Source organism: Cololabis saira, chromosome 4 (assembly GCF_033807715.1).
Source record: "Cololabis saira isolate AMF1-May2022 chromosome 4, fColSai1.1, whole genome shotgun sequence".
Taxonomy (NCBI): Eukaryota; Metazoa; Chordata; class Actinopteri; order Beloniformes; family Belonidae; genus Cololabis; species Cololabis saira.
Window position 1 is genome coordinate 19,000,093 of NC_084590.1, and position 19,024 is coordinate 19,019,116.

General features: G+C 42.2%; 2 protein-coding genes across 2 annotated transcripts; one reads left to right on the forward strand and one right to left on the reverse strand.

The window, feature by feature from the left end:
* The first annotated feature begins 368 nt into the window (after positions 1-368).
* LOC133441600 (dapper homolog 3) lies at positions 369-15,297 on the forward strand. Its single transcript, XM_061719070.1, has 4 exons — positions 369-876; positions 9,445-9,577; positions 9,963-10,073; positions 11,275-15,297. Exons 1-4 carry the CDS (start codon positions 643-645, stop codon positions 12,762-12,764), a joined length of 1,968 nt encoding a protein of 655 aa, XP_061575054.1. The 5' UTR covers positions 369-642; the 3' UTR covers positions 12,765-15,297.
* Positions 15,298-15,549: 252 nt separating this feature from the next.
* On the reverse strand, positions 15,550-18,304 carry c5ar1 (complement C5a receptor 1). The gene is made up of 2 exons (XM_061719071.1): positions 17,862-18,304; positions 15,550-17,293 (listed from the first exon to the last, which is right to left on the reverse strand). Exon 2 carries the CDS (start codon positions 17,279-17,281, stop codon positions 16,217-16,219), a length of 1,065 nt encoding a protein of 354 aa, XP_061575055.1. The 5' UTR covers positions 17,282-17,293; positions 17,862-18,304; the 3' UTR covers positions 15,550-16,216.
* Positions 18,305-19,024: the final 720 nt, after the last annotated feature.

Genomic DNA, 19,024 nt, shown 5'->3' on the forward strand with positions numbered 1-19,024 from the left:
ACTCAAGTACTGGGGTCGAGTACTTTGTCCAACTCTGATTATTATTATTATTATTATTATTATTATTATTATTATTATTATTATTATTATTATTATTATTATTATTATGGTGGTGGGATTATCTTTTACTTTATTTTTACTACAATGGTGTTATTGCAGTCTTGATATTTCTTGAATAATTGCTCCTCACTTTTACAGCTGTTTTCATCCATATTTCTGTCTTTCTCCAGTTTCTACGTGGTGAGTAGACGCTCCCGGGTCAGGGCGGCCAGCATGGGTGAGGTCGACGCGTCACCGTATTCAATCAAAGGGGGATGGGACACCGACAATCCTCTCTTCTCCAATGACGGCGACTGGCTGGACTTGCATAGCAGAGGACGACTCCCCTCTCTCCCCTCCGTGGTCTGTGGGAGAGGGTGGAGCTCCGTGGCTGCATTTTGACAGCTGCGGAACAGAAAACTGCGCAGCCAGCGCGCACAGAGTCGGGTGAAAGCATGCTGGAGTGGATGGATGGAGTGTGGTCCTTAATAACCCGCGACCTATCCTCGTAAATCTGGCTCAGCTTGGACAGCACTTAAATACGATCTAAAGGAGGATAATTAGCTTTCAATTGCACACTTTATCCCGGGATTTCGGGCGGGGATGCAGCGCGCCTTCTCGTTCCCAGCAGCGGCGGCGGAGCGCAGCCGGAGCGCGGAGCGGCTGGAGGCGAGTCTGGCCGGGCTGTGTGAGCTGGAGCTCCGCCGGCACAGGCAGGAGCGCCTGGTGCTGGGGGCGCTGGCTCTGGGGGAGCCCGGGGCCCGAGAAGGCTCCAGCGGAGAGCTGGAGAGCCTGGGCAGCTGGGGGCAGCACAACTTAACGCTCAGGCGTCAGCTGGTAAGAAGTTTTAGACTGGGACTCCTTTAGCGCATGATGGGATTCCAGCTGCTCTTCTCATTTTTAGACCCTCTGCACCTCTGTCATGTACCAGCGTCCTCCATACTTTTTAAAGATCTAATGGCCCTGCTGCGTTTGCTCATTGTACCATAATTTAGGCTTTAAGCCTAAACCGACGCAGAGCCTACGCCGTAGAACTACGGCGTAGGGTACGCGGCGCTCTGCGTTGGTGTAACGCGGAACCATAAATCAGCCTTAAGCTGCTTGACCGTTGGATGGACTCTCGGTTTGGGCTGCGCCCCTTTGTATTGGAATGACCTTCATCTGAAAAGAAAAGTTACTTAACTTGATTAATAGGGTCTCTTTATGAAAAGGGTTTCATGCTTTTGGCCTGAGATTTGTGCATGTGGATAATGAAATCTGGGGGAGGAGCAGTCGTCGCTTGTGGCACAGACAGACTATTTAATGGTCCATTGTTCCCCCCCGTTTTCGGCGTTTGTACATTTTTTCCCATAACAAGCTCTCATTTGTGCTTACCACGCACACCACCAAAGACTGAATTATACTCCAAGCGTGCGTGTTGCTGTTACAGCAAGAGTTTCAGTGTGATGACCAAATTCCAGATGTTTTCTATCTGTTTTCTTTCCCTTTTTTTTAATGGGGAACCAAAGTTGCGCCCCATATCAGGCTCCGATACGCAGCGGTGCCACAATGCCCCGAAGAATGACAAAAATAACAGCAACAAAAACATGAATTAAGGCGATTCAAACTTTCGATGACTGCAATCAGCGTCTTGCACCAGTGAACCTCCATGTATGTGTAGATGACGTCGTCTGCGGCCTGTATTCAATCTCTTTAGTTTGTGTTGCTGAAGTTTTTTTGTGCGTCTTGGAGTTGTCTTTCTGGCCGTCTGCGCCCGGGCAGCCAGCAAGACAGTCCCGGCACCGCCGCGACAGGAACAAGCCTTTATTAAATAGGGTGAAAGAGAAATTAAATCAGCCGCCTCCTCCTCACACCTCCTTCCCTCCGCTCCTCCGCCGGGGGTCTAACAAAAGACGCATATGGAGCAGAATACTAATGATGCCGTCCGAGGCTTCAGCGAGAGGATGGGGCGCATAGGTGGCCTGGTGTGGGCGCTGGGATTTGTCTGACTCCACGTTGTAGTTTGTCTGATATAAGTAAAATTGGCTTTTAAATAATTATTGGTAGATACAGGGGCGAAAATCCCGGGGGGGACAGGGGGGACAAGTCCCCCCCATTAGTAAAGCTGTCCCCCCCTAGAATAATTTGAGACAGAATTAATAATTTTGGAACAATGCAGTAGTATTTAGTAGTGATGGACCAAAATGAAAATTTGTGGCCGAAACCGAAATCGAAAATAATAATAAACAGTAAAATCTCATTACACTTAAAACAAGAGTCATCACCAGAAAAATAACTTGTTATTTGACAATTTTCACCTGTTTCAAGTAAATTTTTCACTTGAAATAAGTAGAAAAATCTGCCAGTGCGACAAGATTTATCTTATAAGCAAAACAATCTTGTTCCACTGGCAGATTTTTCTACTTATTTTAAGTGAAAATCTACTTGAAACAGGTGAAAATTGTTGTTTTTTTCCAGTGATGAGTCTTGTTTTAAATGTAATGAGATTTTTTTTTTACTAAAATGAGACATTTTAACTAGAAATAAGACAAATATTCTTGTTAAGATTTTGGGTTTTTGCAGTGTATTATGTCAGATGTGCTGTATTATTGCCACCTTCCACCTAATACCATTGTTTTGTATTATTCTAAGAAAGGTCTTCTGCCTGTTTGCGAGATAGAGATGAAAATGTCAAAATGCTGTATTAAAGGAAGGCTAAAACTTTTATTCCTTGTCCCCCCCTGGATTTATTCTCTAAAATGTTACTGTTTATTGTCCCCCCCAACTATGAAAGGGGATTTTCGCCCCTGGGTAGATACATGATGGTCACGTGGTTTGATTGTTGCCACACGCGCTTCCACCTCAACACTTGCAGAGAACAGAGGTTTCCAGAGCCGTGGAAGCACCGTGAGGAAGTGAGTGTCAGGTTGGATATGCAAACTGGATTCACTTTCTTTTGCAGTACCTTTTTGATAGGTCCCACACCATGTGACAGAGTGACTTAAAAATCAGCTAAATTGTAGTGATTTAAAGGGGACCTATTATGAAAAACACGTTTTTTCTTGCTTTAACATATAGACGAATCCGGCGACCGGTTTGTGTGCGCTGCCATCTTGCGGCGGCGCCATTGCTGCGGTGGCAGGTGTCAATCTGCCACCGCAGCGCTGTCATTGTAACCTGACGCTCTACAGCATCATTATAGCTGGATTGATGATGTTAGACAGTGGCCTTCCATAAATAATGAAGGTATCTTAAATTAATGCTGATGTTAATTTATAAATAATGATTTGTTTGAGCGATAAGCAGGAAAGAATAGAGGAATAGGGAGATAAGGGAGTGTATGATTAAACACTGTAATATAGCTCTCTCCACCTCCTCTCCTTACGAGGCATGTCTGCACAATTAAATATTACCTGTGTATGTTTTGTTTAATTTTAGGTATCCAAGAATATTTTATTGATCGCCTGGCGTCCGATGACGAAAAAAAACGCAATTACAGGTCTCTAATTGAAGGGCAGAACTATCTCAGCTCCGGATGATACAGAATACATACATACATAACCCCAATCTGCAGATAAAACTAGTTTGTTGAGGAAAAAATATTAACTCTATTTGTAGCTGCAGAAGAAAAAAATAATCTCACGAGGAAAACAAAAATATTGCTCATGTCTCGGAGCCTCTTCAGCATAAAAAAAAGGAAAAGAGAAGTAAGAGTAATAAAAAAGATGTACTGTATGTTGTACTATTATACTAATTTATTGAAACACATGGCGAGTCAAACATCTACCAAAGCAGCTGTCAAACACTAAACAAGGTAGTAAGACGGTGGTTCTGCAGAACTGCGGCAGTAAATCCTCATCGGAGCTCCACTAGTGATTTCATATGGATCAAACCGTTAATAATCATTATTTTCTCCATATACCGCTCCCTGGCTTCCTTGTTTAAGGTATCCAGGTAAATTCCAGTTCCTTTCCAGCAGTTTAACATCTTTTTTTTGCGTTCCGTCTGTTCACTTGGTGAAACAGAAAAGTGGTTTTGACAGTCCGTCCCGTCTTCATTCACTATCAAAACAAATGCACGTGACGGGACAGGAGTTTTCCGATTATACAAATACATTAAGAGAGCCTGGCAGGGAGCGGAGTAATAGATCCATACGTATACGTATGGATCTATTACTCCCATAGACATATATATATATATATGTCTATGGGCTGGAGCGGAGGAGCGGAGCCGCCACCGCAGTAATGGCGGCCCGCTCGACTTCCGGGTTTCGCCGGATTCGTCTATATAAAGTGGTCTCCCCTCAGCCTGCCAACTCAGAGAAGGAAGAAAGCAACCAAATTATGCAGTGTCTGTACAGCCGCCCGGATGAGCCATCCAGTGTGATGTGGCTTCTACGAGCCGTTCAGATTCTGCTCCCGTCGTTACGTAACCAAAATGAGATTTACATCGGTTGGCCTCCGATGCGTGAAACCACGCCCACAACTAACTCCGCCGGTCGGAGCTTCCGCCATTTCTTCGTAGCGGTGTATCGCGTCATTCAGGCAGCCAATCAGCACAGAGCCTCATTATCATAGCCTCCCCACTCAGAATCCTGCATAGATAATGAGGTTAGAGAATGGGATGATAAAGACATGACTCAGAGGCTGAATTTCTAATTTATTTAGCAAAAAACAATCAAAAGCTTGTTTTTAAGACATTCAAATCCTGTTTAAAATAGGTATTAGATGCCATAATAGGTCCCCTTTAAGATATAAACTCATATGCCCCTTTTCAATGCATATTCTCTTGTAAAAGATTAATGTCTTATTGTGCACTGTCCCTGTTATGAAATAAATAAATAAATTATAAATTAAGGGCGTAATATATTTTTCATAAAATCTTTTTTTACATTTTTTTGTACATTTTTTGGGGGTGGGGGGCGAAAGTACAGGAGGAAGCCAATAGGTGCTGATTCAGAGAAGAAGAAACATATCCAGTGCTGAGCACATTTCCCCTGATTTCATTGTTATTGCACAAGGCATTTCTGCGTGGATGTTTATTAACTGCGTCATCCATGCGTGTGAGTAATTACACTTTAAATTCCTCGGAGAGTATTTTCTGCCCGGCGCGGCTCCAGTGGAAGTCTGGGATTGAGTCTTTGTAATATCAGGTCACCGTCTGCATCCGAGACAAATCCCCCAGTCTCATCTTCCACTTCGGTTCAAGTCTGTAAAGTGTACTTTTAGTTGACGGTGTGACACAGAAACATCTGACCCAGGAGAGCACGTGTGTGTATGCGTGTATGTTTGTTATTGCATGCATGTAGCTGCCTTGTGGCCCCCAGAGCCGCCTAGGGGCCTTCTTTTCCCCCTGGATACAGTGTGTGTGGTGCTGAAGGTGTTGACAGCTGCAGGACGCCAGACAGCAGCTGAGAAAGCATGAAACCCTGACCTCTCTAGCAGCAACCCTGCTGAGTGTTTGGAGAGGCGGAAGGGACTGTATGAGTTGTCCATGAATGTATGACACACATGCATCTATCCATCCATCCATTTTCTGTACCCGTTTACAGGGTCAACACTTACTTGCATCCATCAGTAGATAAAACACTGATTTTGTAGATATATGAAATTATCAGAGCATGAAGGCAGTGATTCGGCAAACTGTTAACACCATCCATCAGAGTATGTGTGTTAAGACGACAGCGTGTAATTGGTGACGGATCATATGTTTGGTGTACTTCACGTTGCTCTGGTGCACATGCAGGCAAATTAACCTTTTTGAGAAATACATAAATCATATCAACATAGAAATAGCTTGAAACGTGGACTGAGCTGCTTTCACGTCAGCAGCAGATCCCTGGGGCAGGTCTGTTTGGGGATTCTTTTCATTTCATGCCGCTTATGACTTTCACTTACGTAAACATTGCACATGCAGAATAGCTCCTTTGTCAGACAAGACTAAAATAACCATAAAGGAAATATTGACTTTGTTGAAATAAGGCCTTTAAAATGTGGCCATGTGCTTGAAGAAATAGGGGGATCAGTAGTTAGGTCAAGCAGCTGAATGTTGGGGGTGGGGTGATGGTGTGTGTGTGTGTGTGTGTGTGTGTGTGTGTGTGTGTGTGTGTGTGTGTGTGTGTGTGTGTGTGTGTGTGTGTGTTGGTATCCGGCCTCCCTGAGCCTTCTTCTCTGTGTGGCTCTTGTCACAACGTTGTTGTGATTATATACACTCACATTCAAAAGAAAGTACCCAATCTTTCAGTATTCAATCTATCAAAACAAAAGGTTCCAAAGGAAAGGTCTTAAAATGATTTAAATACAACTTCAGATTAACAACACATCTGCGTAATTTTTTATTCAACAAAAGCTCAACCTTAATGCAAGACTGTGTGTAAAAACCTAAGTAGGTTCTTTTTTTATGATCCTTCTGCAGGAGTTAAGAGGGTAAGTAGCTGCCTGGTGCTGCTAATCAAATGCATTGATTAAATGACCATCAATAGGTATGCAGTTCTCTAAAAGCACAGGTCTGGGCAGTTTCTTGGTCTGGCACAAGAACACACAAGACTTTTTTTTAAATCCTTCAACAGCAACAACATAAAACACTACAGAAGAGTATTCAGGTCAGAATTCTGACTTTAAGCTCAGAATAGTATATATTTTTTCCTTTGATGGCCCCAAAACTCTTCTGTAAGAGACTAATGGACATAAAACCATTGTTTTCATGTTTTTATTCTATATTAGTCCTGTTAAGTAATAAAATGATGAAACATGTCATGAGTTGGTCTTAAGTTGTAGTTGCATAATTTTAAGCACTGGTGAAGACCAGAGGATTTTTTTTTTTTTTTTTAATTATGTCCTAATATGTAAAACATCTAATTCAGAATAGAGAGTACATGTAGGTTCTTTTTCACAACAGTAGAGTTGAACATGTGTTGTTATGGTGTTGTGGTGTGTGCTGTTCCCTGGATGTCTGTATTCTGGGAATGTTGTTTCTAAACAGTCCCAGCTGTTAGCTGGTTGCAGGTCAGTCCCACAGCCTGTTCAAACCAGCCAAACAACCCTCTCTTGCCAATCTTTACTGTCCTCCACAAACCCTTTCACATCTCATATTGACATTTGGGTCCTTATGTAGCCACTGACGAGTCACCCCACTTTTATTTATCACTTGGGTTTAAATTCTTCCGTCTTGTATTTTTTCTGACACATTGATTGGCCTAAAAGGAATGTGCAACATTTAAATCCGACTAAATCATGATCTAGTTGTGGTTAAAGCTGGATTATTAAAGCTCATTCCGTTTCATTTGAAATGTAGAAGACCCTAATGTTTTGTTCATCCCCTGCGTAACGACTCCAAGGCAAAGGTAGTCTGGCTGCACCGCGTCCACTGTCCCTCCCATCCCCCACCCGGCTGAAGTACAGGATGCAGTCACTCGGCAGTGGTACCGGTGCACACGGTCTTAGGGAACCAGTATGAAACCAGTGAGAGTAAAAGATCTGTCTGCAATATGATCCAGATGTTTACCTCATTCACATTGAGTTGCTTTTTGCTTTTTTCTGCAATTTCTCTTCATTTAATAGCCAGAGGAGTATGTTTGTGTGTGTGTGTGTGTGTGTGTGTGTGTGTGTGTGTGTGTGTGTGTGTGTGTGTGTGTGTGTGTGTGTGTGTGTGTGTGTGTGTGTGTGTGACCACAAAGAGATGACATGCAATTGATTTTGTGAAACAGCATCATTGATTCATTGATTTCTAGCAATCTCCCCTCCTCCATCTCCCTCCCACCATCCCGCCAGCAGCTGAAACAAACCTCCCTACTCAAAACGTATTGATGCGTTGATGCTAACGCTTTGTTTATATTAAGACAATAAGCCGGCTTGTCGAGACAAAAGAATGGACAACGGCTGGAGGAATGAGGTCGTCTTGGAGCCATAGCTCGGATTATATGACCCTTAATAGCAGTTTATTTGCATTATGATCACATTTAGGACAAAGCGGGACAAAGAGCTAAGAACAGGGAGAAAAAACCCCATTGACCTTTAGATCACTGAGCATCAGTGAGCTGTCAAATAAATCATGCTCATAGAAACGAGAGTGTTTAAGTTTTTATTCTGGATCATTGTAATCATGCATCTTAAATTTATTTTTTATTCACTAAAAAAAAAAAAAGTTCAGGCAGTTGTCTGATCTTTAAAAACACACCGAGTCGAGATGTGTCACCTAAAAGGAGATCCATGTCTGTAAGGATTTTGCGGAAAACTGATCAAATCCAAGTTGAGATGTTTTGCTCTGGACCACAAACAAAAATGCTCTTAATCCTTGTATTTAATGAGCTTTTAAATAGAATTCCCAGTACATTGCCAGTACATATCTGTAAGTCAGGGTTGGATTTGCACTTGCACAGTGCCCATGCAAGTGCAGAAAAGCTTTGGTGCAATTGTCTGACAGGCACTTCATCACAGGTTTGCAATGGAAAAGAAGTGCCACCCTGGTGTATGGGCATGCTCAATGTTCTGGCAACGACGCTTCTTTAATGAGACCGGAGTGCAGTAAGTAGTATGGCCTTTAGAGAACTGAAGTGTGTCTGTGTGGAGGGCAGAATAAAAGCGTCTCTTTTTTATTTTATTTTTTCAAAGTGTCTCTTTTTTTAATCGCTTCTTACATTACATTCTTTTCTCAGTGTATCCAGGATGAGTAAGCAAATTGGTCTGTTTATGTGGATAGCCTTTATCTGCATTTGTGTGTGTGGGGGAGAGAGAGAGAGAGAGAGAGAGAGAGAGAGAGAGAGAGAGAGAGAGAGAGCAACCCCAGCTACATTAAAGAGCATCCCCCTATCCTTCCACAAGTCTTGAATTATTCATTTTTCTGACTGACTAGCTTGCATATTAGACCCCAGTGACAGATATGAATGCTGTGTGAGGATGCGCTTCAGTAACGCCTCCTGACCTGCAGTGTCCATCTTTGTAATTTAGTAACTAGCTCAAAACGCATCTATACGTTAAGTTGTACTTTTGTGGGTTTGACATTTGGTCTTAATTCATTTTGGATATTTTAATCCCTGTTGTGCAAAGAAAAATGGTGCACAAATTAAAATGACAGTTATTACTTCAAAATTATTATAGTGAAGTAGTTTGTTTATGCAGCTTATGAAAGATCATTTCTTTTCTCATGTTAATGGATGTATATGCTGTCTGTTTGGAAACAGATACTAACAGAGGTAAATATCTGCATGCCGATCAAAATAAGAGCTGCAGCTGGAGAAACAAGCAGTGATGGATGCAGCTGTGCCGCATTACTGGAAATAACTTTTGTGATTGTGATTAATCTTCAAGCCTCTTTCTTTGTATTTGAATTCACAACCTGTTTCTTCTTACCATCTGTTCAGAGATTACTTATCAGATCTGAGTGAAGTACAGAGAGCAGGACAACAGTTTTAGTGTGTTTGCTTTGCAGAGTGCCCTTCAGAGTTCTCCATGGGGGCTGATGCAGGCGCTGGAGCAGCAGGTGGGAGAGCTGAGGATTGACATCCATGATGGCTGCTGCGATGGAGCTCAAGGAGACGCTGGCGACAGTCAGCCCAGTTCTGGTACTCCCGCTGCTTAAAAGCTTCTCTTTCATCACAGCTCTGTCAGGCGTGTAATTAAAATTTTTATAAATGCAAATGCACTTTGTGATTTATTCTCTTTTAGTAATTCAACAAAGTATGTTTCGGTGTAAAATTGTAGCTGTCTAACAACAGCTGGCCTCCCGATGTATTTCAAAACATTTTGGCAACGGGTTTGTCATTTATGTCTGCTAATCTTGTTTGCTCATGGTCCAGTTGCTTCTGAGTTGTCTTTGTGGTTGTTTGCTAAATTCACACAGGGTTTTCCTGCTTCAAGCAAGACTGTTTTGTAGAGAAATGACATGACCAGTGAGGTATGATGAATGAGCCATATCTCTTCTGGTTCTCTGCTCTCCCTTTGTCCCAGGTTTTTATGAATCAAGCGAGGGTCAGTCACCAAAAAGAAAACCTTCCTCTGCCGAGCTCACAGAGAGCGTTTCCTCTTGGGCTTACACCAACGACAGGCCGAAGTCTATAGGTGAGAAAAATGAGCAGAGGGGGGGGGGGGGGGGAATGTCATAGAATAAGCTTACAAAACATTTTGACATATTTTTGCATCGTCAGAGCATTCATCCTTTATCTTTCATGGAGAAAAAAAACCATAGACCCGGCCTCTGACGTCATCTCAAAAGTTCTGTGAAAGAGAAGTCAGAGATGTGGCCTGATAAGTTAAAACATACATACAAATGCAATATTTACACTTGGATATACTGTAGACGGTTAATGTTTCAAACTGCTTAGATAAGAATTAATGGAAAAAAAAGTCGATTTTGTAAGTATAACGTCCACCGATGGGTTTGAAGACTGAAATTAAGTTCATAGCATTTGCTTCACCCCCCTCAGAAGCATTTTTGAGTGGGAAAATATGAAAAATTATTAAATGCAAAACAAGAAAAATTACCCAAAGTTGAAGATGTGACTCTATCACTGGTTCATAAAATGTTTTTTGTTTGGATTTTAATATTTAAGTTAGTAACCTAGAAATAAGTCTAGTACCACCAATCCAGAGCTGTTGACAATTTTTAAAATGCTGTTCCACCCATCAAAACAAAAGACAGATTTAATCAGTCTCAGCTTCACTATGAGCTAACTAACCGTGCCCTCCATGTTCCTCAGAAGTCAGATTCCAGAATGATGTCACAGCCGAGTCGAACAGTTGCAACGTCGGAGAATGTGTCTCTTTCTAAATGTGGGACTAGCTGTTGCAGCTGCAATCCAACATTAGCAATTCTAATTCATAACACTGTACATGACATTTAGAGCAAACGGCGTAGAAACCCCTCCACCGATTAAATGTGAGCATGTTTATGTCTGACTTACTGTGCATGAAATGAGACACAACTGTTATAAACAGTAAAAGTAGTTGAGGGTTTACTCTGTTGATTTGGGTAGCAGCCGTGGTGGCCTCGGGAGCTGAGCTTTCTTCGACTTTTGGAACCCCAACTTCAGGTTGTGTTCCGGTTGAAACTTCTGACTTGGAAATTGGAAATTTCGACTTCCAAGTACAAATGAAGTGCACTACAAATGACAGAACTAACTTAATTTATATAGCACTTTTTTTGTCTGGCATTTATCAAAAAGCACCTCTGCAAATATATATAGTCTCACACATTTGTTGTTACTCATATTACTCATGTCATTGCATGTTGACCCACTTCAGTGTTGCTTTGTGTAATTAGGAGACCCTCTCATCATGAATGGGGAATTTGAAGTGCCAGTTCTGCGCCTGGGTCTCCCCCGGTCTTTCTCTGCCCCTCACCCGCCTCTAGAGGGCATCGCTGAGGAGGGATCAGCCGTGGAGTCCTGGGAATGGGACCTCATTGGAGCCAGCCACTCCTGGCAACAACAGTCTGCAGAGGATCAGGTCACCGAGGAGGACTACCAGCAGGCTCTGAGGGTGGAGGGTTACATCCTGGGTCTCATCCAGCGCCACACCCTGTCACCCCGACCATGTCAGCCTCGCACCACCCTGAGCCCTGACCCCCCGTACTGCGGCGCCTCTGGACACAGTTCTCAACACAGGAGAACCCCTTCTCTAACAGCGGAGCAGCGCCTTCCTGACCCCAATCTTCAGCCCCACCTTGACCTAATGGCAAGCTCCAAAGGTCAGGGTTTGGGTTGTGACCTTCTAGAGGGGGAGGTCTGTGGAGGGGAGGCTCCATCTTTTGAGGAGAACTGCTATTTGGCTCTCCCCTACCCCCAGTCCAGGCCATCCTCCCTAACTGGGAGGCTACCATCACCCCTTCCCTCTCAGGACCCAAACTGTGGCGTCGGGGCTCTTAACCTTTGCTGTGAACCCCCATCCCCCCAGCATTATCTACATCCACAACCCCCTATTCATCAAATGCACAATTTAGTAAGTGCTCAATTTATCCCTTCGCAAGCCTGTCATGCTCCCGTGCGCTCCCCAAGACACTACAAACCAGAGCAGTCAAAGTCCAACAGGGCTGTGGCCTCTCCTGAACACCCCAACCACAAGTCCAAAGTATCTAAAAAAGCTCACAATGATCGACAGAGATCCAAGAAAGCAAGCAGTAAAACAAATCGATCCCAGTCTGAAAACAGCTTGCTGGGGCAGAGGGTGCTCCCTGAGAGGAGGTACAGCACCACGGAGAGGCGCCAAGACAGGGCCAATCCTGTTCTGAACAAAAGCCAGGTGTCTGTACCGCAGGTGAGCCACGGCGGCAACAACGGGAGCCGGCGCTGGTGCTCCAACCTGGAGCTCAGCCAGGACGAGGGTGAGAACCAGACATCGGCTCAGGGACATCGACGACTGCCTCGAAAAGCTCGCCACGGCCACTCTTGTTCCCATCCCCAACAGCAGCAGAGCCAGCGCTGGCAGCCGGACTCCCACGGAAGAGCGCCGCTCTGTCAGGGAGAGGAGGGCTACGCCGGTCACCACCCCGCAGAGTCTGAGTCAAGTATGAGTGAGGTCTACTCCCCGGCCTCCAGCTCACTGTCCAGTGACTCAGATGAGAGCGGGGGGCTGGTTTGGCCTCAGCAGCTGCCCCCTCGCCTTGCTTCTACCTCCTCATCATCCTCTCCTTCACCACAAGCCAATGCCTCCTCTCACCCAAAAGCCTTTGTCAAGATCAAAGCCTCTCACGCTCTCAAAAAGAAGATTCTCAGATTCCGCTCCGGGTCTCTCAAAGTCATGACCACTGTATGAGCAAATATTCTGATCTGTTTTAAACCTGCACAGTTGCTCTGTGTGCTGTGGTGTAATCTCGTTCTGAGAGAGATCAGCGTCTTGGCTCTTAGTTTCGGTCAAAAACCATGTGCCAAATGCCATATCCTGTCTTTTTTTTCAACCTACCTCTGTCCACACTTTGTTCCTGATGAGATGCTTCTACTTTAATGAGCACGATTAAATGTAGTTAGAGATAGTCTGTCTAAAGTGTCTGGTTTAATTTATTTTTTAACAGACAACCATCAGACACTAAACTGATGTGCATTTTCTCTCTCTGCTGCATTATAATTGATGCCAAGTTATAATGCACTGACAGTGACAGTGCATTATAACTGACAGCATTGGCTTCCAGTGGTTGTTTATGTGTGTTGCTCATTAAGTTCATAAATCTGAGCATCGTTGTCAATGAATCACTAGAATATAAAAATGGCCACGTACAAGTATCTTCCACTGATATATCAACTGACTTTTGACTTTTTTTAAGTTGTGAGTGCTCTAGACAACTGAAAAACAACAATCCTAATCACAATATTTTGGTAAATGCTAATATCACTATTATTTGAAAGGATTATGACATTTGAAACATCTTGTATTTAACAAATTTAATATAAAAATGTTGACATTTTCATGATAAACTTACATTGTGGACATGTAAAAAAAATCAGACTAAACCGAACTCAGACGAGCAGAGAAAACGCTGGTAGATCTGAGATCTGTTCAAATAAACCTTTAAATGCTTTGGTCAGAAACACCAGTTTGACATCAGTATTGGTTCAGAATCATTTACAGTCAAATTAGTCTATACATGTCATTTAGATTACCGGATAAATTATGCTGCAAAAAAATGTTTTTCTTCTTGATTGCATAACTTTGGTGATCACTTGGAGCCAACATTGAAATAACAGTTAAAATTTGATGCATTACACCGTTATAGGAATACGTATTTGCATACTAATCATAAAGAGCTGCGTGTAAATGTTCTTGACATATTCATTTATTCTTTGAAAATTAATTCCTGAAATGTCACATTTTGCATGATTAGCTGGTTTGTGCTGTGCTGACTCAAAATCTTGCCACTTAATTGAAGTGAAGTGAACAGATTGTCTGGATGAAAAATGTGCAGTTCTTTTCAGGAAACTCACCGGAGTTCATTTGAAACGATTTGAGTTATCTGACATAGAAATTTCATATTAATGTTATAACTAAAACAAGCAAAAAATGTGGGTTGCACTTAGCCAACATCTTCTGGAAACAGTTGTCATTTGTGCAGCAGAGAACAAAGGTGTTTGCGTTGTTGGTTTTCATGCAGACTCAAAATTCACAGGCTGATTGTGATTTTCTGAACATGGAATGAATGTATGTCCTTTTACTTTTAGCAGTCCAGGCATCAGCTCTGCTTCTCGATGGATTCACACTGATGTTACCTGTCGACCATCACTCCCCAGCAGGCAGCAGTTAATGGGACCAGTAGCATCCATGATCAGATATGCATTCAGCATAGTTCACGCTCACAGACAGTGTACATTCATGCATGTGTGTTTAGAATGTTGCAGTGCACAGGATCTTTAAAAAACACACACATTGTACATAGATGTTTTTGTGCATATGCCATTATGTGGCCTTGTTTGGAATGAATGTAGTTTGTAAATAAAAAAAAGAAAGAAAGAAAGTTTTTTATTTGTTTTGCTTTGCATAAAGAAATGAAGTAGCTAATTAGAAATCGACTACAGCTGTGCTAAATTGATTGTCTTGGGATTCTTTCATGAAACATTGGCTCACATCTCCCCCTACAGCAGTGCAGAAACCACACACCACCACACTCATAGAGCCAGTTTGAACATTCTTATACTGGATTCTTATCCAGTATAAAGGTTGCAGGATTTTTCACAGAACCAGAAACAACAATATATATTATTGGTATTGTAAATGTCACCTTTGTAAAAACCTGTAGGAATGTATAATTAAACTGGTCTATGAATATGAACATTTATTTCTTGGAAACATGTCAAATATTATGCATTGGCTGCAACTATGAAATCCACACCAATCAAACATGTTATGTTTAAGCTACTCTATGTATCAATGCTACTTGTAACCACATAGGGGCATTAAGATCATTTGTGTTGAAAAAAAAAAGACTGATAATACTGTGCAAATGATCTGATGCATCTTGTTGCTTTGTCCCACAAGAGCAGGTGTGTCCAAAGTCAGGCCTCGAGGGCCGCAGCCCTGCAGGTTTTAGATGTTTCCCTCCTTCAATACACCTGATTGTGATTAAAGGTTGTCATCAGCTCATCATCAAGGTCTGCACAAGTCTGATAATGACACAGTCATGGTGTGTTGAAGGAGGGAAACGTCTAAAACCTGCGAGACTGCAGCCCTCAAAGGACCGACTTTGGACACCCCTGCACTAGAGGTACACTTCAGTATGACTTACTAGACTGTAGAAATAAATGTACAAACCTTTTTTGACATCACCCCCTGGTTTTGATATTATTTTCCCTTGTACTGTAGGGCCTTGTTAAAAATGGAGTCAGGATATTGACTCACTTTTGGAGCTAGCCCCCTAGTGGTCAGCCAATGAACTGCAGTTTTTATTACGTCAGTTGGCCTCACCGCAGAAGATTGTTGGCACTCCCCCCACATGGTCAGAAGTGGTAGTGCTACACAATGGCTTTCAAAAGTATAGATTCAACTCTCATTAAATATTATATACTATGCATGTTTTCCCCATAAATGTAAAAAAAAAAAAAAAAAGACAAGAATTAAATTTGTATTTTGTATGTTTGTTTTTTTGTTTTTCTGGTCTGAAGAAAGACATTTTATTTATAAAAAAAATAGTGCATAATCTTAAATATGAACAATACATGTGCCTGATAATGACAGTTGAGTCGAGAAACACGCTGATCTCTGAGCGTCAGACATTCAGAGCGTGTCTCTCTGGTGGTCTTTCAAAAGAACTGCAACATTGATTAAAAGATTTTATCTTCTTCATAACACCACAGTAGTTTAACTCATGAGGTACATGTGATCTAATCTGTGTTACAAGAAATATATATTCTGTTAACAGTATCATTTCTAATATCCTTAAAATTAAAAAGAAAAAGAAAACAAATGAATATAATTACAAAAAATCTACAAAAAATGTATAGGATGTATGGAAAAAAACAACAGGAGAAAGGAGAAGTGTCAAGGGTTTTTGCAAGCAAGACACACGTGAGCAAGACATGACTCTTTGGAAAACAGCAGATTAGGTAATAGTTCCTGATTCGTAACACAACTCAAGTGTCTTTACAGAAGTCATCCTGTCCACAGTGCCGGGGCTGTCTTCATGACGGCTTTAGGGTGATAAATAAATAGAGATAATACTGCATCGGTCACAACAAACAACCATACTGATGTGCAGATGACCTGATGAGTATTAAAATAAACTAACAAGCCACCACTTTGATGGTTTCCTTCCCACCGCTCACAGTGGTACTGCTCTTGGTGTCATAATTGGTGGTGCTGAATTTCGTGTTCTGCTCCTCACTGATAAAGTGGAGGACGTTGCGAAGGGAGCGACTCATACTTTGCTTGAAGCCTCGGCCCAGGCACACGTAGAGCAGAGGGTTAAGGCAGCTGTTGAAATATGCCAGGCAGAGCGCCAACACGTGTCCCATGTACACTTTTGGACTGTGAGGTGAGTCTCTCGGGGTGGACAACACGACGAAGTCCATGACGTGTAGGGGTAGCCAGCACAAGAAGAAACTCAGCACCACACCAATGATGACCCTAAGAGTTCTCTTGGAGCGGTTTCGGCCACGAGATATTCCTCTCTGTGTGCTGCAGAACACCACAAGGTGGCAGATTAAAATAACCAGGAAAGGGATGATGAATCCTACCATGAAGCGAAAAGTCATGATAACCCAGGCGTTGTCTTGAGTGTATTCCATCAGGCACTCTCTCTTTTCAATACCTGCGGTCCTTTCCTTGGCGTAGACGAAGTACGGGATGCTGCCAATCAGGGCCAGGAACCACAAAGCCACGCAGCCATATGTTGCCTGTCTGGGTCTCCTGTTGTTCTGACACCAGATGGGTTTTTTCACCAGGATCAAGCGGTCCACACTGATCAAAACGAGCTGCAGCACACTGCAGTACATCACCAGGTAGAACAGGCCTTTGACCAGCCTGCAGGCCAGTGGGCCAAAGTGCCAGTGGTCGTCATGGGCCAGCGGCACCATGAGCAAAGGAAGGGAGAGGCAGCACAGGAGGTCCGCCAGCGCTAGGTTGAGAAACCAGAGGGAGGTGACAGAGCGTTTCATGCAGAACCCCGTCACCCACACCACCACCGCATTCCCAGGGACTCCCAGCAAAACCACCAGGCCATAGAGGACCAGAGCCACAATCTGGATGGGCTGGATCTCAGGAACCAAAGTGTCAGGAAACACAGGTAGTGTATAGTTATAGTCGTAGTTGGTGGAATTATTGTCATCCAACACGGAAAGATAATCCATTTCTCTGTATAACTGTAGAAGGAAAGTATAACATTAACAACATCAATACCTGAATAACATTGGAGAAAAAACAATATACAGGACTGTCTTAAAAAATTAGAATATTGTGATAAAGTTCTTTATTTTCTGTAATGCAATTAAAAAACAAAAATGTCATACATTCTGGATTCATTACAAATCAACTGAAATATTGCAAGCCTTTTATTATTTTAATATTGCTGATTATGGCTTACAGTTTAAGATTAATATTCCCAGAATATTCAAATTTTTTGAGATAGGATATTTGAGTTTTCTTAAGCTGTAAACCATGATCAGCAATATTAAAATAATAAAAGGCTTGCGATATTTCAGTTGATTTGTAATGAATCCAGAATGTATGACATTTTTGTTTTTGTAATTGCATTACAGAAAAATCACAATATTCTAATTTTCTGAGACAGTCCTGTATACATTTAAAAAAAACAACCAGTAAGACCAGTAAGTTTTATCTAAAATAAATATATGCTTCATTTGCATAATGGCATACTATAACTTACAAATGTGTACATCTTAATTTAGATTTTGGTAATAGTACACTTACGTTTGAGTGACCTGTCGATGTTGCCCTCCCACAGTTTACAGGAAGTTACAGAACTGTTGCTGCGCTTTAAAAACAGAGGTTTTATATCCCCACCCTCTGTGTGCTGCAGTAGGCTACACTACACCCCTTACGACACACACACACACACACACACACACACACACACACACACACACACACACACACACACACACACACACACACACACACACACACACACACACACACAAACAGAAGTATGCAGTGCACACATATTATCAATTATCTATTTAAGCACAGAGATTGGGAAAAAGAAATTAAAGTGAAAAGTGGATGGTCACAGGAAGATCACATTTTTAATGCATTATGTATAATATGGATGTGTATTATAGAAAATGAAAAGTCTTTGACCTTAACCAAGAATCATGCTCAACAGTCAAAACTTTCAAAGAATTATGCAATGAAGAGAGTAGGACATCAAGAAAAAAGACAAAAAGAAACCCCTTCTGGTGTGAATCTGCTTCCTCTACCCTCTTATCTGGTTCACTTTCAACCATGCTGTTGATTATAAACATGACATTAGAGGCTCCCTCCTGGCTGTTTACTATGAGAGCTTATTGGGACCACTAAAGAAAAAAAAGTCAAGAGTTCTGACTTTTTTCTCAGAATTGTGGGGCGTTTTTTTTCAGTGGCTTGCAATTATTCCTACCAGTAAACCACCCAGCCACCAACTTCTGCTTATTCAGGCTCAGGTCAAAGATACAAGGTAGCTCCCATGCTGGCAGAGAATTGTCTCCAGTAAAAACAGAAGTGTGTCCTGGGTGTGTCTCAGGGCCTTCTTCCAGTTGGACATTCCCAAAAACACCTCCCTACGGAGACGTTCAGGAGGAATGCTAGCCAAAAAAACCTTGGGCTTACCATCTACAAGAGGGGCCACAGGGGTCCGATGCCATGGGATTTGGGAATCAGCTTAAAGTGTAGGTCTTCGAATGCAGGTGTAGGTCTTCTTTTTTTTCTAAAAGTCCACTATCACCCGTCAGTTTTATGTAAGCATTTATTCTATTCTTTTATCATAATAATTCAGCTTTGATCATTAAAAAAATTATTTGTAAATCCTTTGCAGGAGGATATATAATAACCCTGGCTTTCCTGCTCCTTAATTTAAAGATTATTGCAAATAGGAG